The following is a 23607-nucleotide window of genomic DNA, read 5'->3' on the forward strand; positions in this document are numbered from 1 at the left end:
CGTGGCACTGATCACCCGCCCTGCCCCCCCTGAGCACAGCCCGTGGCACTGATCACCGCACTGCCCCCCCCCCGCACAGCCCGTGGCACTGATCACCGCACTGCCCCCCCCCCAGCACAGCCCGTGGCACTGACCACCGCCCTGCCCCCCCCAGCACAGCCCGTGGCACTGATCACCGCAGGCCCCGCCCTGCCCCCCCCCCGCACAGCCCGTGGCACTGATCACCGCCCTGCCCCCCCCCAGCACAGCCCGTGGCACTGATCACCGCACTGCCCCCCCCCCAGCACAGCCCGTGGCACTGATCACCGCACTGCCCCCCCCCCCAGCACAGCCCGTGGCACTGATCACCGCACTGCCCCCCCCCCCAGCACAGCCCGTGGCACTGATCACCGCACTGCCCCCCCCCTAGCACAGCCCGTGGCACTGATCACCGCACTGCCCCCCCCAAGCACAGCCCGTGGCACTGATCACCACACTGCCCCCCCCCCAGCACAGCCCGTGGCACTGATCACCGCACTGCCCCCCCCCCAGCACAGCCCGTGGCACTGATCACCGCACTGCCCCCCCTGAGCACAGCCCGTGGCACTGATCACCGCACTGCCCCCCCCCCAGCACAGCCCGTGGCACTGATCACCGCACTGCCCCCACCCCCAGCACAGCCCGTGGCACTGATCACCGCACTGCCCCCCCCCCCAGCACAGCCCGTGGCACTGATCACCGCACTGCCCCCACCCCCAGCACAGCCCGTGGCACTGATCACCGCACTGCCCCCACCCCCAGCACAGCCCGTGGCACTGATCACCGCACTGCCCCCCCCCCAGCACAGCCCGTGGGCACTGATCACCGCCCTGCCCCCCAGCACAGCCCGTGGGCACTGATCACCGCAGGCCCTGCCCTGCCCCCCAGCACAGCCTCCGGCCGAGGGGCAGGTCCTGTCCTTCTCGGGCCGAGGAGGCTGGTGCGTGGCAGGAGGTTCCACACAGAACGATGGAAGCGCTTCTGCTGGGTTCTGTGGGCCCAGAGCTTCGGGCACTTGGCAGCTGTCTGCCTGGAGCCAGAGGACACGGACCGGCCTCCGGCCAGAGCGTTCCGGGAGCGTGTGTGTAACATCCGGAAACAGGCGGGTTCCCTGCAGGGAGCGTGTGTGTAACATGAGGAGATGGGCGGGTTCCGAGCAGGGAGCGTGTGTGCCATGAGGGATCGGGCGGGTTCCGAGCAGGGAGCGTGTGTGTAACACGCGGAAACAGGCGGGTTCCCTGCAGGGAGCGTGTGTGCCATGAGGAGACGGGCGGGTTCCGAGCAGGGAGCGTGTGTGTAACATGAGGAGATGGGCGGGTTCCGTGCAGGGAGCGTGTGTGTGCCCCGTGGAAACGGGCAGGTTTCCGAGCAGGGAGCGTGTGTGTAACATGAGGAATCGGGCCGGTTCTGTGCAGGGAGCGTGTGTGCCATGAGGAGACGGGCAGGTTCCGAGCAGGGAGCGTGTGTGTAACACGCGGAAACAGGCGGGTTCCCTGCAGGGAGCGTGTGTGTAACATGAGGGATCGGGCCGGTTCTGTGCAGGGAGCGTGTGTGCCATGAGGAGACGGGCAGGTTCCGAGCAGGGAGCGTGTGTGTAACACGCAGAAACAGGCGGGTTCCCTGCAGGGAGCGTGTGTGCCATGAGGGATCGGGCGGGTTCCGAGCAGGGAGCGTGTGTGTAACACGCGGAAACAGGCGGGTTCCCTGCAGGGAGCGTGTGTGCCATGAGGGATCGGGCGGGTTCCGAGCAGGGAGCGTGTGTGCCATGCACCTGGGAAGGCCCTCTTCCCAGACGGAGGCTGAGCCCGCGCAGTCGTGGGGCTGGGGCCGGCGAGCGATGCTCCGGGAAGGAGGGCGGGCAGGCGGCGCGGGCCACGTCGCCCAGGGAGCGTCCAGGACGCGGTTCCTCCCACGGCCATGGGTTTAGGGACACCGAACGCGCCCTCGGGCCTTGCTGGCTAAGGGCAGGCTGGCTGACTGGACGTCACGCGACGTGAGCAGAATGCTCCCCCAGCACTCAGTGCCGCTGGCCCGAGGCCCTGAGCGGGAGCTGCGTTTGCACAGCGGAGCCTCTCCGCCCGTCCGCCCGCCGCCCCCAGCTCCCCCTCTCCCTCCAGGACGGCCTGGGTGCAGAAGATCAAGGCGGCCTCCGAGCTCTACATCGAGACGGAGAAGAAGAAGCGGGAGAAGGCGTACCTGGGTGAGGCTCCGCTGCCGGGCCCTGGGGGGGGGGCTGGGAGCTGAGGGTGCGCCTGGGGGGGGCGCTGAGAAGGAGGCGGGGAGGAGAGGGGTGGGGTGCAGGATGGGGACAGCGAACTCCAGGAGCCAGAAGCAGAGTTTAAGGGAGGAGAAGGGCCCTGCAGGGGGAGGGACCAGCAGGCGGGTGGGCGAACAGGTGGGCGGGCGGGCGGCAGACGGGTGGTCAGATGGGCGGGTGGACGGTCGGGCGGGCAGGGAGGGTCTGACGGGAACTGAAACCCTCGGCCGCTTTCCCTCCGCAGTGCGTTCGCAGCGGGCCACCGGCATCGGGCGGCTGATGGTGAACGTGGTCGAGGGCATCGAGCTCAAGCCCTGCCGCTCCCACGGTGAGACCGGGGCCCGCCCCACCCGCCCCGTCAGAGGCCATCCCCGCCCCCGCTTCCCGGAGCTGTTCCTGACTCCTGCCCGCCCTCTGCCCTTGGGGGGACCCCCCCACGGCCGTTCCCAGCACACAGCCCTCAGGCCCGGCCGGCCCCGCCAGTGCGTAGACTGAGTGTGCCGCCCGCAGCGGGGGCTGGCGCCTGGGTTCTCCCTCCGACGCCCCTTACTAAGCTGGTGATGGAGGGGACAGAGCCCGCCCCGGCCCCGGCAGCCCGCCGGGCGGTCAGCGGCCTGTCTGCCTCAGGGAAGAGCAACCCGTACTGCGAGGTGACCATGGGCTCCCAGAGCCACATCACCAAGACCATGCAGGACACCCTCAACCCCAAGTGGAACTCCACCTGCCAGTTCTTCATCCGGGACCTGGAGCAGGAGGTGCTCTGCATCACCGTGTTCGAGAGGGACCAGTTCTCCCCGGACGGTGAGTCCCGCCCTCCGGCGGCCGGGCCGGCCAAGCCCTCGGGGCTCAGCTCCTCTGCCGGCGCCTCCGGCAGACACAGCACCGGGGCCTCTGCGCCCCCAAAGCAGGTGCTACGGGGCCGCCCCCCGAGCCTCGGCCCGGGCCTGGACGCTGCCGAAGGCCCTGGGCACGGACACAGGGGCCGTGAGCCCGAGCGTGTCCGCCGTGCCCTCCGTGGCGTTTCTGGGGGTCGGGGGCACCGTGCCGGCCGCTCCACCCTCCCCTTTGCCGGCCGCACCCGGCTCCTTCCCGGAGAGAACCATCGGTGGCACGGGACCAGGTGTCTGTTCAACCTCCCGGCGTGGCTTCTCTGTAAACACTTTATACCTAAACTACTTATAGATTTGTTATTGATTTCAGAGAGAGAGGGAGAGAGAGAGAGAAACATCAACGGCGGGAGAGAATCATGGGTTGGCTGGCTGCCTCCTGCACGCCCACACCAGGGATCACGTGCCCTGACCGGAAATGGACCCAAACCGTGACCCCCTGGTTCAAAGGTCGATGCTCAGCCACGGAGCCACCCGCTGGACCACCCTGGCGGCGAGGCGGTTGGCGGGGGCCCCGCAGCCAGGCGGCGCCTGGGCGAGGCCCCTGAGCACCCTGTCCCCTCCGCAGACTTCCTGGGCCGGACGGAGATCCGAGTGGCCGACATCAAGAGGGACCAGGGCTCCAAGGGGCCGGTGACCAAGTGTCTGCTGCTGCACGAGGTGCCCACGGGCGAGATCGTGGTGCGCCTGGACCTGCAGCTCTTCGACGAGCCCTAGGCCGGCCGGCCGGTGCCTGGAGCCCGGGCAGGGCCGCGCCCCGAGACCGGCCTGCGGGCGCCCGGCAGGCGGCGGAGAAAGACCCCTTAGCGACGCGGCAGCCCCTCGACAATCCTCCCCGCAGCCTCATTCCACGGACCAAACCGGCTCGCTCCGTCCTCGCCTGGCGCCGCACCACGGGGCCATTGACTGTGTCTGCCTTTCAGAGCACCCCCTCCCCGTCTCCTCCCTCGCCCGCCCGTCCCCCGCCGGCCCTGGTTGCTGAGAAGAAATGACGATGGTCCCGCCCCGTCTGGAACCTCATTCTCCTCGGGGGTCTCGTCCGACACGGGAGCCGGGGGACGGCTCCTGACGGTCCCAGCAGCCCCTCCGGGTCGCACTGCCCGTCAGTGACGGCTCCGGGCCACAGGGGGATCGGGGTCTGATTCCCAAGCGGGAGGCTGCGGGTGGTGAGGAGCCGTCGGCCACAGCGGGGGAGGCTGCCCGACGCACTGCATCCCGGTCGCCGGCCCAGGGCCGCTCCCGCTGGGTGTGACGTGTCATGGCAGTCACCGCGGCCACTCCGGCCTTCCCACCCAATGCCCAGCCCTGGCCCGAGGAGCTGGGGTTCCCGAGAGGTGTCCGGCCGTGGGGTCCGGCCGTGGGGTCCGGGCTGTGGGGTCCGGCCGTGGGGTCCGGGCCGTGGGGTCCGGCTGTGGGCTCCGGCTGTGGGGTCCGGCTGTGGGCTCCGGCCGTGGGGTCCGGGCTGTGGGCTCCGGCCGTGGGGTCCGGCTATGGGGTCCGGCTGTGGGGTCTGGGCTGCGGGGTCTGGGCTGTGAGGCTCCGGCTGTGAGGCTCCGGCTGTGGGTCGGGCTGTGAGGCTCCGGCTGTGAGGCTCCGGCTGTGGGTCGGGCTGTGAGGCTCCGGCTGTGAGGCTCCGGCTGTGGGTCCGGCTGTGGGGTCCGGCTGTGAGGCTCTGGCTGTGAGGCTCCGGCTGTGGGGTCCGGGCTGTGAGGCTCCGGCTGTGGGGTCGGGCTGTGAGGCTCCGGCTGTGGGCTCCGGGCTGTGAGGCTCCGGCTGTGGGCTCCGGCTGTGGGGCTCCGGCTGTGGGGTCGGGCTGTGAGGCTCCAGCCGTGGGCCCTGGCTGTGAGGCTCCGGCCGTGGGGTCCGGGCTGTGGGGTCCGGCTGTGGGGTCGGGCTGTGGGGTCTGGGCTGTGGGGTTGGGCTGTGGGGTCCGGCTGTGGGGTCAGGCTGTGGCGTCCGGGCTGTGGGCTCCGGCCGTGGGGCCCCAGCTGTGGGGTCCGGCTGTGGGGTCGGGCAGGTGTGCGGAGCTGGGTGGTGACAGCGCACCCGGCCTGCACTGTCAGAGGGACGAGACCCAGGTCCCCAGTTGGCAGATGTGCCCGGGGCCCGAGAGGCACCAAGAGGCCTTTGAGCTTTGACCCTTGACCCACCGATCTGAAAGAAACCCCTCCTTTTGGTCTGCAGTCACTGCGGGGTTTCTCCCTCTCCTGGTCAGACAGGGCGCCCCCAGCCCCGCTGCAGGGTGCCTGGCCATCAGGGACGGGTGGGGGTGCTCAGCGCGCTCCGGGGCGGACACCGCTCCTCCCGCGCAGCCCGGAGCCAGCTCCCGCCCTGCTGGGCCGATGGACCGGGGTCGGGCACCTGCCCCATCTCTGGCGGTGGCCGCTCCGCGCCTGGCCTGTGAGGAGGGTGACCCGGGGAGGGCAGAGCCCAGGGGGGCCGTTCTGGGCCGCAGCTCGGGGGGCGGAGGACAGCGTCGCGGTGCCCGCGCCCCCCGCAGGGTCTGGGCTCCACGCACGCACCACGCAGCAGTCCCTCCCGTGGCTCCGTGTTGCCGGGCTGGAGGTTCGCTAAAGGGAAAGGCCGCGGGAAGCTCGGACGGAAACGCAGGCTGGCCTCGGGGCCGGCCCGCGCTGAGCAGAGGGGTCTCCTCGGGCCCTGAGGGCGCTCGGTCCCTGAAGGTTTGTCAGGCGACGGCCTTAAAGCCCAGCTGCGGCTGCCGTCGGGGCAGACATTTGGCCGGGCTGTTTGCGTGTCCACGTGCATGTGGAACACGCATTGCCCAGAGCCCGTGTCCATGGCTGTGAAACCGCGTCAGGGCGTGTCCTCTGGGCCTGGCCAGGGTGGGCTGCCCCTCGCTGCCCCCCTCACACCCGGCGAGGACAGGAAGCTGGCTTCGCGTGGTGCAGCCGTGGCGAAGGCGTGGTGCAGCCGTGGCGAAGGCGTGCTGCCTCTGGGACAGGACCTGCAGACCCCCCCGTGCCCAGTGGTCAGCACTTGTGTGAACATACATGTGCAGAGGAGGAATCTGCAGAGACGTGTGTGTGGTCCTTGGGCCTCGATCCCGGCTCCTGTGGGAGGGGGTGCGTGTGCAGCGGAGAAGAGGGGAGTCCCCTCCACGGATGAACATGTCTGTCTGCTGTCTAAGTGGCGTCTCCCGCGCCCTCACCGTGTCCGGGGACTGTGCGCGGCGAGCCGTGTGCCTGGCGTGTAAGAGCCGTGCCGTCACGTGTTGCAGTTCCGTAGGCCGATGTTTAACTTGTCATCGTCACGTGTGCTTTTTCACAGAGATTATTTTTCTGTACGTATAGGAGAGTATTTAGGTATCTAATTTAAGTGTGTAAAACTATAGGCAAATGCTAAAGCCTGTTCCCAGAGCAGGCAGTGCTGACCAGATAACGTGGCTGGTCTGGCTGCCGGCCGCTCCCCTCTGCACGGAGCCGGGCGTCCGCTGGGTCTGCGTGTGGGTGGATTCCTGGCGTCTCCCGCCTCCCTCTGCACAGCTGGGGCGTGGGGTGCAGGGAGAAGCTGCTGCCGGCATCACAGAGCAGCCTCCAGTGCCCATGGCCCTGACGGAGACCCCTCCCCCCTCCCCTCTTCCCTCCCCCTTTCCTCCCCCCTCTCCCCTCCCCTCCCCTCCCCTCCTCTCCCCTCCTCTCCCCTCCTCTCCCCCCTCCCCTTCTCCTCCCTTCCCCTCCTCTCCCCTCTTCTCCCCTCCTCTCCCCTCCCCTCCCCTTCCTTCCCCTCCTCTCCCCTCTTCTCCCCTCCCCTGCCCTCCCTTCCCCTCCTCTCCCCTCCTCTCCCCCCTCCCCTTCTCCTCCCTTCCCCTCCTCTCCCCTCTTCTCCCCTCCTCTCCCCTCCCCTCCCCTTCCTTCCCCTCCTCTCCCCTCTTCTCCCCTCCCCTGCCCTCCCTTCCCCTCCTCTCTCCTCCTCTCTCCTCCTCTCCCCCCTTCCCCTCCCCTCCCCTCCCCCCTTCCCCTCCCCTCTCCTCCCCTCCTCTCCCCTGCTCTCCCCCCTCCCCTCCTCTCCCTTTCCCCTCCCCTTTTCTTCCCTCCCCTCTCCTTTCCCTCCCCTCTCCTCCCCTCCCCTTCCCTCTCCCCTTCTCTCCCCTCTCCCCTCCCCACTCCTTCCCCTCCTGTCCTGTCCCCTCACCTCCTTCCCTTCCCTCCCCTCTCCCCCTTCCCTCCCCCTCCCCTCCCCTCTTCCCTTCCCCTCCCTCCCCTCCCCCTACCCTCTTCCCTTTCCCCCCTCCCCTCCCCTCCCCTCTCTCCTCCCTCCCCTTTCCCTTCCCTATCCTCCCCTCCCCTTCCCTCTCCCCTTCTCTCCCCTCTTCCCTCCCCACTCCTTCCCCTCCTGTCCCTTCCCCTCTCCTCCTTCCCTCCCTCCTTCCCTCCCTCCCCCCTCCCGTCCCCTCCCTGGACCGCATCCCCTTGTAAACGCGAGAGAGGCCTCAGGTGGGCTGCCGCGTCCACTGGACACACAGGGCACGTCCGCAGGCCGTGGCCTCAGGGCTCCGTGGACGGCAGGAGTGGGTCACGGTCAGCAGGACCCCGGGCAGGTGCACCCCGCAGGCTGGGGCCTCTGTCACGGACTCTCAGGATGCGGTCCGGCTGCTGTTCGGTTTCTGTGGCTCCTTTGGTGTCCGAGCCGCTAGGTCTCACCGGCGGTGGCAGTGCCTGTGCCGTGTCCCCTCTCTAACGGTCCCTGCCCCGGTGCCCCGTCCCTGCAGTCCCCCCGGGAGAGCAGCCCGGCCCACGCCGCCGACCGGTGCGTCTGACCGCCCCCCAAGAAAGCGAGAAGAGCCAGCTGCGGCCCTGGCTTCTGTCCCACCCGCTTTCCGAGCCGGCAGACAAGCTGTGGCTGTGGAAGGAAAACTGTAAAAACCTAAAGCACCAGCCAGCCCTCTCCCTGTCCCCGGCCTCCCCAGACGGACCTCGGCACACAGGGGCACGGCCCCACGGACCTCTGAGACGCTGGGGTCCGTGTGCGGCAGGAGAACTGCGGGGGGATTGTCCCACAGGCGCCGGGGCGGCCTGGCTGCCCCCAGGAGGCTGCCCCCGACTCAGACAGCCTCAGACGCTCAGTGTCCACGCTCGCCGGACGGCCCCTCGGCCTCAGGGGAAGTGGCAGCACCGTCTCTGCCCGGCTGTTCGCTGGACACCACCCCGCCTCCGGCCTCCGCTCGGCTCGGACAGCGGATGGTCAGAGCACATTTTAGAAACGGGCCCCACTGGGAAGAGCATGAATATCAATGCCCTTTTCTCAGTGGTTACTGGAAGTTTTAAAGAATAAACTAAACGTCACTGAAATCCAAGAGCCTGTGCCAGCTTTCTCGGGGCCCAGGGCCCCAGGGCCCGCCCCTCTCGCCGGTGAGGGGTCGCTGGTGTAAATCCGGGAATAAGTCCCAATCAAGCAAAACGGCTGCCAATGTAATCAAGGCGCTATTTATTCCAGAACATTCGCTATTTTCCCTCCAATTACAGAGTCATCCTTGATCACGCAGAACACACGGCCAGCACAGGACACACAGCGGAAATAAACCACTAGGGGCGCTGTTCTCCACCCAGAAACCAATGTTCGCATCATGTGCCGGGTTCCTGGGCTTCTCTGCCTGCGTGCACGTGTGTGTGTCTGCATATGTATGTGCGTGTGTGCCTGTGGGTGTGCCTGTGCGAGTGTGCATTCCAGATTCTCTCATATTTAATTGCTAATATGCACCAAGCTCTTCTCATGGGCAAGCACAGATCAGTCACATAATTTACATAAATCATCCCACGTATTTTGAATGCTGTAAATCAGATTTCTTTTTGTATTAATATCTATCTATCTATCTATAGATATATAGCTATAGATACATACATATATTGATATATAGAATAGACATATATGTTGAAGAATATATATATTTTAAATATATTTTTATTGATTTCAGAGAGGGAGCGGGGGAGAGAGAAACATCGGTGATGAGAGAGAATCATGGAGCAGCTGCCTCCTGCACGTCCCCCACTGGGGATGGAGCCTGCAGCCCGGGCCTGTGCCCTGACCGGGAATCGAACCCTGACCTCCTGGTTTGCAGGTCGATGCTCAACCATGAGCACGCTGGTTGGGCAGAAGAACATATATATTTGTACATGTGAGGACTGCGTTGCATCCCGCTGTCTGGGTGAATCTGAGTTCCGAGTTACAGACAGTCCTGACTGGTGCCGTTTCACAAGGCTGTGCTGGGCGCCCGGGCCCAGAGCTCGGCTCACGCCGATGGCCGTGGGCGCTGAGGGCAGCACCTGCTCATCCCCGCCCCAGGGGGCAGCACGGCTCCTGTGATCCTGAGGGTTCGGGGTAGGAGGCTCCCCGCAGATGACAGGTCCCGGGGCCCTCGGTCTGGAGGCTGTTTGCGGGCGTGGGGTGCAGCCTGGGCCTCGCCTACAGCAGCGAGCTGGGCGGACGCAGGTGGGCGCGGGAACCCCGCTGCTGGGCAGAACAGGCTCAGCTGCCAACGCTTAGAGGGCGAAGCCGTGGCTGCCCTCCCCCCTCCTGCCCGCACTCCGTGGTCTGCAGGCGGCTCTGCCCTTGACCTCGCCTGGCCTCTCCCTGGGAGCGCGGCGGCTGAGCTCGTCTCCCCTGCATTCATCCCGGGGCCGGTGGGGACTCCGAGGAGGCCGAGCCCCAGGCCGTCCACGGAGGCCAGTGCCCGCTGCCCGCTCCCCTCCCCTCCTTCCCCTCCCCCCTCCCCTCCTTCCCTCCCCCCTCCCCTCCCCCCTCCCCTCCCCCCTCCCTCCCTCCCCCCCTCCCTCCCTCCCCTCCCCTCATCTCCCGCCTCCTCCCTCCTCTCCCCTCCCTCCCCTCCCTCCCCTCCCCCCTCCCCTCCCTTCTCCTCCCCTCCCCTCCCCTCCCTTCCCCCTCCCCTCCCTTCTCTCCCCTCCCTCCCCTCCTTCCCCCTCCCCCCTCCCCTCCCTCCCTCCCCTCCCCTCCTCTCCCTCCTCCTCCCCTCCCTTCTCTCCCCTCCCCTCCCCTCCCTCCCCTCCCCTCCCCCCTCCCATCCCCTCCTCCCTCCCCTCCCTTCTCTCCCCTCCCCTCCCCTCCCCTCCCCCCCTCCCCTCCCTTCTCTCCCCTTCCCCTCCCCCTCCCCTCCTTCCCATCCCTCCCCTCCCTCCTTCCCCTCCCTCCCCCTCCCCTCCCCTCCTTCCCTCCCTCCCTCCCCTCCTTCCCCTCTCCCCTCCCCTCCCTCCCTCCCCTCCCCTCCCCTCCTTCCCCTCCCTCCCCTCCCCTCCTTCCCCTCCCTCCCCTCCCCTCCTTCCCCTCCCCTCCCCTCCTCCCTCCCTCCCCTCCCTCCCTCCCCTCCTTCCCCTCCCTCCCCTCCCCTCCCCTCCCCTCTCTCCCTCCCCTCCCTCCCCTCCCCTCCTTCCCCTCCCTCCCCTCCCCTCCTTCCCCTCCCCTCCCCTCCCTCCTCCCTCCCCTCCCCTCCCTCCCCTCCTTCCCCTCCCTCCCCTCCCCTCCCCTCCCTCTCTCCCTCCCCTCCCCTCCCCTCCCCTCCTTCCCCTCCTTCCCCTCCCTCCCCTCCCCTCCCCTCCCTTCCCTTCCTCCCCTCCCTTCCCCTCCCCTCCCCTTCCTTCCATCAGCTGGGACTCCCGGACCAGGTAAGGCCAGGAGCTGGGCGCAGGCTCTGTCCACGGGTGCCCTATGCTTGTTGTGTGGGAGGGGGCGGGATTGGGGCCAAGCAGCACCCAGGGGTCCCCCGGCTCTCGGGAAAGCACCCAGAGGCCCCACCGTGGTGTCTGCCTCACGTGCCACCTTAGGAGACTGTGTAGTGCTTTGCGAGGAGGAAGCCAGGCTTTGACCAAGGTGACAGAGGAGGCAGTGTGGTGCCAGGTGGGAGGCACGCAGGTCCCCCTGGGACGGGCTTCGGGCCCATGGACTGCAGAGCTCCGAGCTGCAGAGGCCGGCCCTGCCACCAGGGGGCTCTGGGCCGCCTACGATTCGCTGGAGGCCCGGGAGGGTGCGGCCTGGGTGAGGGGTGAGCCGTGGGTGGGGAGAGGGGGGCATTGGGTCCTGTGGGAGAGGCCGGGATCAGCTAGGACTGGCTTTGCCTGGTGGCTCCAGTGACGGCAGCTGAGGTGCAGGTGCGGTGGGGGACAGGGTGGCACCAGTAGGAAAGAGCGGAGAGGCCCGGCTGACGCCCAGCGGGGCGAGCACGGGTCCTGCCCACCCCCCCGGCCCCCATCTTCCTCGGCTGCAGAGGGGCCGGCGGCTGCCCGGGCGGGAGGCGTGGGTGAGAGGTGCCAGGCCGCAGAGCGCCCACCAGGTGTCAGCGGGCTGAGGGCGCTGTGGGGGAGCCTCGGGAGGCTGAGGGCCGAGTCCTGAGCCGGCCCTGGACGGCAAGACTGAGGCCAGACGGTGCGCTGTGTCCAGGTTCAGCCCGACCGTCCCCGGCGCCGGTGCCCGAGGGGTGAGAGGCGTGGAGGCCGCGGAGGCCGGAGCCCGAGGGGTGAGAGGCCGTGGAGGCCGTGGAGGCCGTAGCCCGAGGGTGAGAGGCGTGGAGGCCGGAGCCCGAGGGTGAGAGGCCGTGGAGGCCGTGGAGGCCGGAGCCCGAGGGGTGAGAGGCCCTGGAGGCCGTGGAGGCCGGAGCCCGAGGGTGAGAGGCCGTGGAGGCCGGAGCCTGAGGCGTGGAGGCCGTGGAGGCCGGAGCCCGAGGGTGGGAGGCCGTGGAGGCCGGAGCCCGAGGGGTGAGAGGCCCTGGAGGCCGGAGCCCGAGGGTGAGAGGCGTGGAGGCTGTGGAGGCCGGTGCCCGAGGGGTGAGAGGCCGTGGAGGCCGGAGCCTGAGGGGTGAGAGGCTGTGGAGGCCGGTGCCCGAGGGGTGAGAGGCCGTGGAGGCCGTGGAGGCCGGAGCCCCAGGGGTGAGAGGCCGTGGAGGCCGGAGCCCGAGGGTGAGAGGCCGTGGAGGCCGTGGAGGCCGGAGCCCCAGGGGTGAGAGGCCGTGGAGCGGTAACTCTATTCATGACCGTCTTAGCGGGAGGCCTGCACAGCCCCTGGAGGGGCGCTCGCTCCCATGGCCCGGAACCCGGCTCTGGCTGGGTGCTTAGAGTCAGAAGCAGTGTGTGTGTGTGCGTGTGTGCGTGTGTGCGTGTGTTGTTTGTGTGGTTGGTGTGTGATGTATGTGTGTGTGATGTGTGTGGTTGTGTGTGTGTGTGTGGTCTGTGTGGTTGGTGTGTGTGTGTGTGATGTGTGTGTGTGGTCTGTGTGGTTGGTGTATGTGTATGTGATGTATGTGTGTGGTCTGTGTGGTTGGTGTATGTGTGTGTGATGTGTGTGGTGTGTGTGTGTATGTGTGTGTGTGTCCCTGGCGTCACCCCACTGTGTCCGTCGGGGAGCAGAGCAGCCGCCTGTGTCTGGGCCTCATGGGACAGTACCCCAGCCGCTCTGACTTATGGAACTGTCTGGTCAGTGGCGTGCGGCCCGGCTGCTGAGGGACCCACGTCTGTGGAGTGGATGTCGTAGGCTCTGCCTCCCCACCGGCTCCTCTCGGGGTCACCCCGCGCTGTGAGCCACCCCGCCCGGCTGTCTCCGCGGACAGGTCTCCCGTTGGGACTGCTGTGCCGAGCTGACAGAGAATAGAGGTATGACTGATTCGCTCACACCCGACAGCTGCTGCTGTGTTGCTGTTTCATTTTTTAAAAACTTGACTGAGGGGAGAGGTCAGTGCCCCCGACTGGCCAGGGAGTGGTGTGCCAAGAACTCGCGGGCGCGGGCACACGGTCGCCCGGACAACCACCGTCCTCAGGCCATTCCAGGAAGAAAGGTCACAGGAACAGAAGGTTCACCTCCTTGTTGGCTCTGGGCGGGCCCACGGGCCTTCCCCGGAGCAGCTGCTGGGGAGCAGCTGCTGGTGGGCGGTGGGGAGGGAGTTCCATCTCCCGTCCGGGCTGCCCTCCGGGCACCGGAGGGGCTGCCGGTGAGAAGCCTGTTCTGCCGCCTCCGGCTGCGGCAGCTCTGCCTCTGCCCGCGCATGCGGCCGGCACAGCACTCTTCCGCTTGTCGCTTCTGGAGCGGAGGCCTGTTTTGCCAGAATCTGTCAGAGCCGACAGGAAACATGGCTGCCTTTCCACTAAGACCCCACACAGGGCAGACAAACCACTCCGGGCTCCACCAGCCCCTCGGGGCGGAACGAGCACCTGGCTGGTGTGGTTCAGTGGGCTGAGTCAGCCGTGCACGGGAAGGTTTGCGGTTTAACTCCTGGTGGGGGCCCGCGCCTGCTGGTGGGTGCTCCTGCCAGGGTGCGTGCAGGAAGCAACCATGTTTCTCTCAGTACAACAGCCCTAGCCGGCTGTGCTCAGTGCTAGATCACTGGCCCATGGACTGAACGGTCACGGTTCGATTCTGGTCAAGGGCCCGCACCTCATTGCGGGCTCAATCCCTGGCCTTAGTCGTGAGTGTGCAGGAGGCAACCAATCGATGTCTCTCTCTCACATTGATACTCCTCTCCCCCCCTACTCCAACTGGGCGAGACCCAGCGCTCTGGGCGTGATGGGTGATGCTGGCACTGGGAGGCAGAGGGGGTGCCATGTCCGGCCCAGACAACCGCTTCCAGGATCCTTGTTTGAGACGGACGCCAAAAGCAGAAACTCCAAGACCAGCAGCCTGGGCTGCGGGTACCCCACTCCCCGAGGCTCAGCACCGCCTGGCTGAGGCCCGGGAGCCAGGCGCACAGTGAGGCTCCACAAGGGTGACTGTTTTTCCTAACGGACACGAGCTCCATAGATTCTGGAGTGGAGGTCTGGAGCGGTGTGTGGCCGGCTGTCGAGGTGTCTTAGTGGAAAGGCAGCCACATTTCCTGTCAGCTCTGACAGATTCTGGCAAAATCATCTACACACACTGGGCTCTCTAGCCAAAGTGCCTCTACTCTTCATACGAGGAGACGCTGCAAGAGCAATCCTGTGTGACAACGAAGTGATATGCAAACTGACCGTCACACCCCACAAGACGGCTCCCATGACCAGGCTGGCGGCCGGTAGGGTGGGGGCAGTTGGGGCAATTAGGCCAGCAGGGGGAGCACTTAGGGGCTATCAGGCCAGCATGCAGACAGTGAGGGGTGATCAGGCTGGCAGGGGTGGGGGGTGGGGCAGTTAGGAGCGAGCAGGCAGGCTGGTGAGCAATTAGGAGCCAGCAGTTCTGGGCTGAGGCGATCCCCCCCGCCCCCATGAATTTTGTGCACCAAAATAGTCCTATATAATAAAAGGCTAATATGCAAATTTCCCCTTGGGAGTTCCACTGGGAGACCAGTTCAATCACTTGCTATGATGTGCGCTGACCACCAGGGGGCGGTGTGGAATGTGGCAGGTGACCAGGCGCTAAGGGAGTGAGGGAAGGAGGTGGTGGGGAGGCTGGGAGGCCGAGAACTGGATCGGCCCTGACCTCCGGCCACACCTAGGGACCCCACCTGTGTACGAATTTGTGCACAGGGCCTCCAGGGTAAGAATAAGGCTCCCTGTGTTTCCACTTGAAGAGCAGTGAGCGGTATATTCTGTTCAGGAAGCATTTTATTGTTGCTCCAAGTTTGACATTTCCACCAAGAAACTGCGTTCAGAACACTTCCCGCATGGCCTTGCTCAGCTTCTGGATCTTGGTTTTCGCAGACATGTCAACGTACTTCTCTCCGATGCGCACAATCATGCCGCCCATGATGGACGGGTCCGTCTGGGGGGAAACGGGATGGGACGTGAAACACACGACCCTGCGCCAGCACATGGAGCGCCGAGCAGCCCCTCCCAGGCCACGGGTGCCGACGGAGCCGTGAGCACACCCAAGAGGGGAGTCAGCTGAGGGCACTGGGCAGCATTCCGATGGGAATGCCAGGTCCCAGGACGGCCCCCCGCAACAAACCTACCTTCACCTCCAGCTTCAACACCTGGCCTTTCCCCAGGAAGCTTTTCAGGACCGTCTTCAACTCGGTCAGAGAGGCTTCGTCCAGAGCCTGGAGAGGAACATGACAACCCTCTTTACCTCAGAGGAAGCAGAGTGGACACTTCCCGCAGGCCCCCCATCACCCCGGGAGGCCCCCTCACCCCCCCCCGCCCCGGGAGGCCCCCTCACCCCCCCCCTGCCCCGGGAGGCCCCCTCACCCCCCCCCCCCGCCCCGGGAGGCCCCCTCACCCCCCCCCCACCGCCCCGGGAGGCCCCCTCACCCCCCCCCCGCCCCGGGAGGCCCCCTCACCCCCCCCCCGCCCCGGGAGGCCCCCTCACCCCCCCCCCCGCCCCGGGAGGCCCCCTCACCCCCCCCCCGCCCCGGGAGGCCCCCTCAACCCCCCCCCCGCCCCGGGAGGCCCCCTCACCCCCCCCTCCGCCCCGGGAGGCCCCTCACCACACCCCCCCCATCACCCGGAGGGCCCCCTCACCCCCCCCCCCGCCCCGGGAGGGGGCCCCCTCACCCCCCCCCATCACCCCGGGAGGCCCCCTCACCCCCCCCCCGCCCCGGGAGGCCCCCTCACCCCCCCCCCACCCCCGGAGGCCCCTCACCCCCCCCATCACCCCGGAGGCCCCCTCACCCCCCCCCTCCGCCCCGGGAGGCCCCTCACCCCCCCATCACCCCGGAGGCCCCCTCACCCCCCCCCCCGCCCCGGGAGGCCCCCTCACCCCCCCCCGCCCCGGGAGGCCCCCTCACCCCCCCCCGCCCCCGGAGGCCCCCTCACCCCCCCCCCCCGCCCCGGGAGGCCCCCTCACCCCCCCCCCATCACCCCGGGAGGCCCCCTCACCCCCCCCCCCCGCCCCGGGAGGCCCCCTCACCCCCCCCCCACCCCCGGAGGCCCCCTCACCCCCCCCCCCGCCCCGGAGGCCCCCTCACCCCCCCCCCACCGCCCCGGGAGGCCCCCTCACCCCCCCCCCCACCGCCCCGGGAGGCCCCCTCACCCCCCCTCCGCCCCGGGAGGCCCTCTCACCCCCCAACTGCCCCGGGAGGCCCACAGCCCCGGGAGGCCCACAGCCCTGAGAGGACAGCAGCCGTTTTTCCCTCTTCACGGGTGTGAGAACTGAGGTTCACAATGGCTAAGAGACTCACTTCCCGTGTGATACCCACTTCCTGTGTGTGAGACCCTCCTCACATGTGTGAGAACTGAGGCTCACGGTGGCTAAGAAACTCACACAAGGCTGCCCAGGGAGTGAGGACCAGCGCCAACATTTGAAATCAGTCTATTTCTGAAGCCGATGCCCTTAGTCGCTGATCAAAATGTATGTTTTATTAAAGAGCAGAGCGGCCTGCCCCGGGCCTGGCCATGGACAGGGCGGCCCTCGAGCCGGTAAATGTCCCTGAAACTGGCCCGGCCAGGCTGCAGCATCGTCCTGCTACGCCAAGGCTGCGTGTTCCATCTGAGGTCAGGGCACACAGGAGCCGACCACTGGAGGCGCGAATAGGTGGAACCACAAACCCACGTCTCTACACCAATGAACAGACGAAGCGGGATGGATGTCCCCGACACCGCCCGCCGGGAGACGCAGAGCCGTGCGGCCCAGGAATGGCGCCGGGAGGCCAGGCGCAGGCCCCAGCACACGGCGCGCCTTCCAGGGCCAAGTCCCACCGACCGTCTCCTGCCCCGAAGCGCAGCAGGAAGACAGACTCAGACAAGACAATGAACTCTGGGGGGTGGGGGGGGCAGCCGAAGGAGCACGGGCTTCTAAGAGAGGTCTGAGTTCGAACCCGGGCTTCGCTGGTTGTGACCAGAACAACTTAACCTCCCTGGCTGTTTCCCTGCCTGTAACCTAGAGAGAACCATACTTCTAGTTCGCATGGACCGCGGACAATAAGTTACAAGTACCCAGCACACGGAAGGTCTCAGCAAATGGCGGCTCTGACAGCCCACGCCATCCAGGCAGCAAGAGTAAAGGGCCCGTGTGCCCCACACTCCCCTTCTCCCCAGGCTGGACACCGAGTCTCAGAAAACTACAGAGAACTCACACCCGATCCGGAGCACAAACCCAGCACCTCGGCCCCGGCCCCGGCCTTAGGGCAGCCCCGGGCAGGGAGGCGTGAGGTGCGCGGCCGCTCCGGAGTGCAGCTCGCGGAAGCTGGCGGACAGGGCAAACCTCCAGGGACGGGTCACCTTCCCCCGGGCAGTGATTTTCGCCCGTTTTTTCCTTTTTGTTCTGCCAAACGCCAGGCACGAGATGGCAGGCGAGCGCCGCGGCCACCGCCCTCACTCACAGACGCGGTGGTCACGGTGCACGGGACTTCTCCCCGGTGGACACTCATCATGGTGGAAAAGGCAGAGATGACGGCAGGGGTGCTGGTCAGGCGGCCATTTTCAGCGAGCAGATCTGGGGAAGGGAAGGTGTGTCAGTCACTGGACACGCACTTAAAACGGTCACCCCTGGGTTTACGGTCCCCTCCGAAGCATCTTTTGTGGCCTGAGAATGTGCGTTTAGCTCTAGCTGGCTCAGTGGACAGCACTGGCCTGCGGACTGAGAAGCTTGGGTTCTACTCCGGTCAGGGCACATGCCTGGTTGCAGGCTTGATCCCCAGTAGGGGGTGTGCAGGGGGCAGCTGATCAATGATTTTCTCATCCGTGATATTTCCATTTCTTTCTCTCCCCTCCTCCTTTCCTCCCTGAAATCAGTAAAAATATATATTTTAAAAATATTTTTAACTCTCTTTAAGAATGTGAATGGCGATGATGTAATTGTTATTCAATGTTAGTTTGTTTTCTTAAAGGAGACTTTACCAACCTGCATTCAAATTAGTAAGGGGTGTGTGCCTTACCCAGATTTGCAACAGATGCCTATTTGCTTAATCCCTTCACCTCTCAGCCAGCCCATAGTGCTAACTGGCATCTCTGCCTGGTGATGGCGAGTCTCTTTTTGTGTGTATTTGCCATCTGCAAGCTCTCTCTGGAGAGGTGTCCACTCAGGTCCTTTGCCCGTTTTTTAAATTGGATTGGTTTCTTGATGTCGAATTGCATCAGTTCTTCACAGATTTTGGATATTGACCTGTCGGATGTATCGCTGGTGAATATGTTCTCCTACTCAGTGGCTTGACTTTTAATTTTGTGGATGGTTTCTTTGCTGTGCAAAAACTTTTAATTAAGTTTGAAGCAGCCCCACTTTTTATTTCCCTTTTCCCAAAAAACATATCGGAAAAAATAGTGCTACAAGAAATGCCCGAGACTTCTATGTTTTCTCCTAAGATTTTATGGTTTTGAGTCTAACACTAAGTCTTTAACCCTTTTTGAGTTTATTCTTGTGCATGGGGTAAGAAGATGGTCTAGTGTCCTTCTTTTTGCCTGTATCTGTCCAGTTGTCCCAACACCATTCATTCAATACATTATCTTTACCCCACTGCATGTTCTTGCCTCCTCTGTCAAATATTAATTGGCCATAAAGGATGGGTTTATTTCTGGGCTCTCTACTCCGTTCTATTGATCTAAAGGTCTGTTTTATGCCAGTGCCAGGCTGTTTTGATTATTCAGGGTCTTTTTTGGTTCCATACAGATTTTTGGAGTATTTGTTCTTGTTCTATGAAATCTACCGCTGGCATCTCAATAGGAACTGTGCTGAATGTGTACATTGCTTTGCCTAGTATGGACATTTTAATGACATTAATTCTTCCTATTAATGAGCATGGTATATGATCTACTCGTATCTTCCTCAATTTCTTTCTTGGTGTCTTATAATTTTCTAAGTATAGGTGTTTTACATCCTTGGTTAAATTTATTCCTAGTTTTTTTGTGTGTGTTTTCTTTTTTTTTAATATGACTATAAATGGGGTTGTTTTCTTAGTTTGTCTTTCTGACAGTTCATTATTGGTGTATAAATATGCAAGTGATTTCTGAATATTTTGTATTCTGCTACTTTACTAAGTTAGCAGTTCTAGTAGTTTTTTTGGTGGGACTTTTAGGGTTCTCTCTCTCCACAGTATTGTGTCATTTACAGGTAATATTTTTCTCTTCTCGTTTCCAATTGCAAGCCTTTCTGTTTTTTGTCTGGCTGCGGTGGCCAGGCCTTCCAGCGCTCTGCTGGATCAGAGAGGTGAAAGCAGACACCCACCTTGTTCCTGCCTTTAAGGGCAATGCTTTTAGCTTTTGCCCGCTGAGTATGATGTTGGCGGTAGGCATGCCATATATAGCCTTCATTGTACTGAAGTACGTTCCCTCTATTCCCACTTTGCTGCGTTTTAATCATAAATGGCTGCTGGATTTTAACCCTTCGATTGGTTTAGGTGCTGAATCACATCAATTTATTGCGTATATTGTACCAGCCTGCACCCTGGACTAAATCCCACTTGGCCGCAGCGTATGAACTTGTGTTGTGTTGACCAGGGGGTGTGGAAGAAACCTGTGAACCAGGACAGAGGGACAGCCAGGCCACCACTCTGTCTGTTGGTGTGACTCCCACTGGGGGCCCCGTGGGTTGAGATACTGACATTAGACATTCTTACTTCTCAGCATCTTTAGCCAGTGCCCCTCAAACCTGAACCCACAGACGGAGAATCAAGGACAGCCTGGGTGAGGCCTGACTCCTTGCCAAGGGCAGCTGGCACCCATGTGCCTGCCCTGGCCCGCACCCCACAGTGAATCCCCACAGCGAATCTGCAGAGACTCGGGAGAAAGATCTAGTACTTACTGATCAGGTTGGACGTGAGGGGAGAAAACTTCTCTTTGCTGGTTATGTCATTCAGGCTTTTCACTTTAATAGAACGCTTTGTAAAGGGATTCAAAATTGAAGCAGCCATTTTGGGTTCCTTCAGGATTTGCTAAAAGTGCCAAAAAAGAATTTCTCAAGTTCTTTAGAGCATCAACGATCCCAGCTGCCATACACACACTTCTTATGAATCAGAATTTCATGAATTAAATGGGCACTCTTAAAGCACAAATAACAGTTTACAATCAAGTCATTTCTCTGCCTTTAAGAACACATTACACCGTGATTTCACACAGGAGACACTATTTCTTTAGAAAATGTAGACACTTTTTGAAATCTCTTAAAATTAACTGTTGCTTTTCGACAGACTATAAAAACGGTAAGCACCCAAAGATCCAGTTCACTGCGTATTTAACATGGGGACTGCCCTAGTTTCTCACGTACTGAGAGGACACTAGCCATGCCAGCACTCAGGTGCAGACCTCAACGGTGCCACCCCCGGAGGGGCCTGTGCGTCTCAGCCGGACCCTCTGTGCCACCTCTCAGAGCTCGAGAGCCAGCCCAGCCCGGGCGTGTGGTGCTTCCGAACAGCCTCCCCGCCTGGAGGGAGGGCAGGGGAACAGGAGTGCAGGCACCAGAGCGCCTTTGTCTCCCCTGGGAAACCACACGCCTGGACCCCGTTACCAACGCTGCTTCCCTGTCACACCCCTGCCTGCCCGCCCTCCCTCGGTTACTGCGTCAGCAGCTTGTCCCTGGCACCCGCCTGGGGCCCGTCTCTGACCCGCTGCCATCTCAGGAGAAACTGCCAGGTGGTGCCCCGAACACACATTCTTCCCGAGCCGTGCTGGGTGACACACAGGCAAGTGTCCTGGGTCTGGGCTGCCCAGTGGACATTGGTGCTACCCTTAGCACCACCCTTCTCTCTCTCTCTCTCTCTCTCTCTCTCTCTCTCTCTCTCTCTCTCTCTCTCTCAGTCTGAAGGCAAGGGAGTCCTCTCTGTGTCTCCCGGGGCTTCCGGGTTTAGCCAAACCCCATCCCACAACCCAACTCGTTCGCTAAGGGAAGAAAATACAGTTGCAACGTAGTTCGTAACGGGCAGGAAAGCTACTTACTGCTACTCTTGCCAACTCCTTTTCTACTTGATCCAGTTTATTCTGTTTGGACGCAGCGGAGTACAGAGCAGTGGCATAGCGGCCTTCGACACCGTATATCTGAACAGGCGGCTATAAAAGAAGGTGGGGCGGGGGACAGCAGGAAAATCAGTTAATACTGTGTCAGTGGCAGAATTAGACAGTTGAAACTTTAAGAAGACATCTTCTGTGGCATACGAGGTGAACTGTGCTGCCAGAGAGCTTTCCTGAATGGCAATTCTCAGGGTCGAAGTCCTTCCCGGCCGGTGGATCTCTGAACCTCCCGCTCCTCCCGCAGAACGGGGCCTCAGGAGAGACCGGCCCAGCACCCCTTTCGGCCTCACTCCCTAGAATCACGACCGTTGCCTGGGAGACGGTTGGCTTCCTCTGGATGCTATGCTATTCAGTTCCAAGTATGGGAGGTTTTATCACCGATGGGAGGCAGTTTGAACATGTGAGAGCCACGAAAGCAGGTGTTTATGAAACATGTAAAGCACACTCCGTGCATGTCACAGGAATGCTCTCTTAGAGCGTCCTCACCAGTGGTGCCCGTTAGCCACTGACTATGTGCCTGCAGCTGGACGTGTTTCTCACAGTGCCTGCAGGCTTCCTCTCACCGGCCTCAGAGCACCCCCCCCCCCCCCGGGGTGCTGAGCGGCTGCGGAGAGCAGCTCAGGCTCTGGACGAGGTCTGGTTCCAGGGCAATCCAGGACCAAGCTGAGGGACTCGGGACAAGGCCTCCCGGAGTCTCCATTTCCTCCTGTGAATGGGAAGGCCAGCTACTCCCCATCCTCGTTCCGGGGTTCAGGGATCCCCTTGTTCCGGGGTTCAGGGATCCTCCTGTTAAAGGTTACGTGTGTGCCTGCCGCACAGGTTCCGGAGCCCCATGCACACACGCCGGGCCCTCACACTATGGCTGCTTCACAACCACAACCAGGAAGCTGACCTACCCGCACGAGCTTGGCGAACGGCCGGGCCACAGACGTGCTGAAGCATCGCACCTGTGAAGCAAAGGAAAGCAGGTGAGGCTGGGGTACTCGAGGGCGGCCTACACGAAGCCAGTCAGTCATTGAACAGGAGGTCCTCCTGCTGCTGGTGTCAGCACAGCCTCAGGGAGGCCGCTGCTCTTCGCCAGGAGACTTTCCCGCGGAGAGCGCGCCAGGCCCGCTGCTGGGAAACTGCCCTCCCAGGGCCAGCCCGTCTGCGGGAGCCGAGCCTTCTCAGGATGCAGCGCCGCCTGGGGACCAGGCTTGGCCCGGAGCAGGGGGGGTGTGAGAACGGCTCCGGGTCCGAGGGCAGTTCAGCCGCGGAGGGACGGCCCCCGGCAGGGCCACGGGCCCCTTCACACAGCCCGGCCCGCAGTTCACCGGGAACCGGCGGTGAGGACGGTGACGCGGGGACGCGGGGGGGGGGGGGGGGGGGGGGGGAGTCAGAGGTCAGGGCGGGGCCGGCGGCGCCGGGCGAAGAGCAAGGAGGGCGCGGGCTCCCTCTCCATCTCCCGAGGCTCCGGGGTCCGGGCCCCAGCTCTGCCCTGACCGGCGGGCAGGAAGGACCCGGAGCCGCGCCGCCTCCCTTTCCTGGGAAGACGGACGATCGGGGGCGGCCCCGTCCTCAGCCCGCCACCCGCGGAAGCCGGCGCCCAGCTCCGAGGCCTCACGCCTGCGGCTGCCGGGGCCGCTGGAGGCGCCGAGGCCCGGCCCGCGCCCCCCGCCGCCGCCCCGGGGTGCGGTGCGCGGCCTCGCGCCGCCCCCACTCGCCGGCCCCACGACCCTGAACGCGGCCGCGCCCCCGCTGTGGCTCTCGGGCCCGGCCGGTCACCGCGGAGGCTCCTCCCGCCGCCTCCCAGGCCCCGCCGCCTCACCTGCCGGGAGAGCCCGGACACCGCGGGCGAGGCCATCTTCTCCGCCGCTGGAGGTCAAACCGGCTGGGCGGGAGCTGCGAGGGCGCATGCGTGCGTCAGCGTGGCCGCGCGGCCCGCTGGGAAATGTAGGCGTAGGGCATCAGGCCGCATGCGCCGGGTGCTCCCTCGCGCTGGGAGTTGTAGTCCTTCGAGGCGGGAGGTACCCTACCATGACATCTGGACTTTCATCTTTTATGCTAAGGTGACCAGACATCCCGCTTTTGGCGGGACAGTCCCGATTCTGAACAATTTGTCCCGCGTCCCGCAGCGTTTTAAACAAGTCCCGATTTTTGGCCGGCACTTTTTAAAATATATATTTTATTGATTTTTGTACAGAGAGGAAGGCAGAGAGATAGAGAGCTAGAAACATTGATGAGAGAGAGTCATGGATCAGCTGCCTCTTGCACACCCCCTACTGGGGATATGCCCCCAACCAAGGTACATGCCCTTGACCGGAATCGAATCCCAAGCCGACGCTCTATCCATTGAGCCAAACCGGTTTTGGCTGGCCGGCGCTTTTTTAAAACACCATGGGACAAAAGAGACAAATTGTTAAAAATTGGGACGTCTGGTCACCTTATTTTATGATGACTTTTGATTTAAAACAAATATTTCTCGCTGTTTTATTTCCTCGTGCCACGTACGTGTGTCAGGAGCCCTCAATTGCATATGTTTTAAGAAATCTGGGGAAGGTTAACGTGCAAAATGTTCACGGCACTCACTTTAAAACCGTGAAAAATCGGAAACTAACGTCTGCGGGTAGGAAAATGGCTTTTTAAATTGTGTGGCAATTTGTGT

General features: G+C 63.7%; 2 protein-coding genes across 6 annotated transcripts in view; one reads left to right on the forward strand and one right to left on the reverse strand.

The window, feature by feature from the left end:
* The window catches only part of ITSN1 (intersectin 1), a 147821-nt gene extending 127402 nt beyond the window's left edge, over window positions 1-20419 (forward strand). For all 5 annotated transcript variants that reach the window (XM_045579840.1, XM_045579839.1, XM_045579842.1 and 2 more), the window contains 5 exons: window positions 2136-2218; window positions 2520-2603; window positions 2903-3076; window positions 3731-3891; window positions 20406-20419. In XM_045579840.1, coding sequence (XP_045435796.1) covers window positions 2136-2218; window positions 2520-2603; window positions 2903-3076; window positions 3731-3879 — 490 coding nt within the window. In that variant the 3' untranslated portion in view covers window positions 3880-3891; window positions 20406-20419. The remainder of the gene's footprint in view (window positions 1-2135; window positions 2219-2519; window positions 2604-2902; window positions 3077-3730; window positions 3892-20405) is intronic.
* On the reverse strand, window positions 14676-22907 carry ATP5PO (ATP synthase peripheral stalk subunit OSCP). Its single transcript, XM_036432766.2, has 7 exons — window positions 22771-22907; window positions 21860-21910; window positions 20892-21002; window positions 19762-19891; window positions 17348-17460; window positions 15041-15127; window positions 14676-14850 (listed from the first exon to the last, which is right to left on the reverse strand). Exons 1-7 carry the CDS (start codon window positions 22804-22806, stop codon window positions 14737-14739), a joined length of 642 nt encoding a protein of 213 aa, XP_036288659.1. The 5' UTR covers window positions 22807-22907; the 3' UTR covers window positions 14676-14736.
* Between the last annotated feature and the right edge of the window lie 700 nt (window positions 22908-23607).

This window comes from Pipistrellus kuhlii, unplaced genomic scaffold (genome assembly GCF_014108245.1).
Source record: "Pipistrellus kuhlii isolate mPipKuh1 unplaced genomic scaffold, mPipKuh1.p scaffold_m20_p_118, whole genome shotgun sequence".
In the NCBI taxonomy this organism is placed as follows: Eukaryota; Metazoa; Chordata; class Mammalia; order Chiroptera; family Vespertilionidae; genus Pipistrellus; species Pipistrellus kuhlii.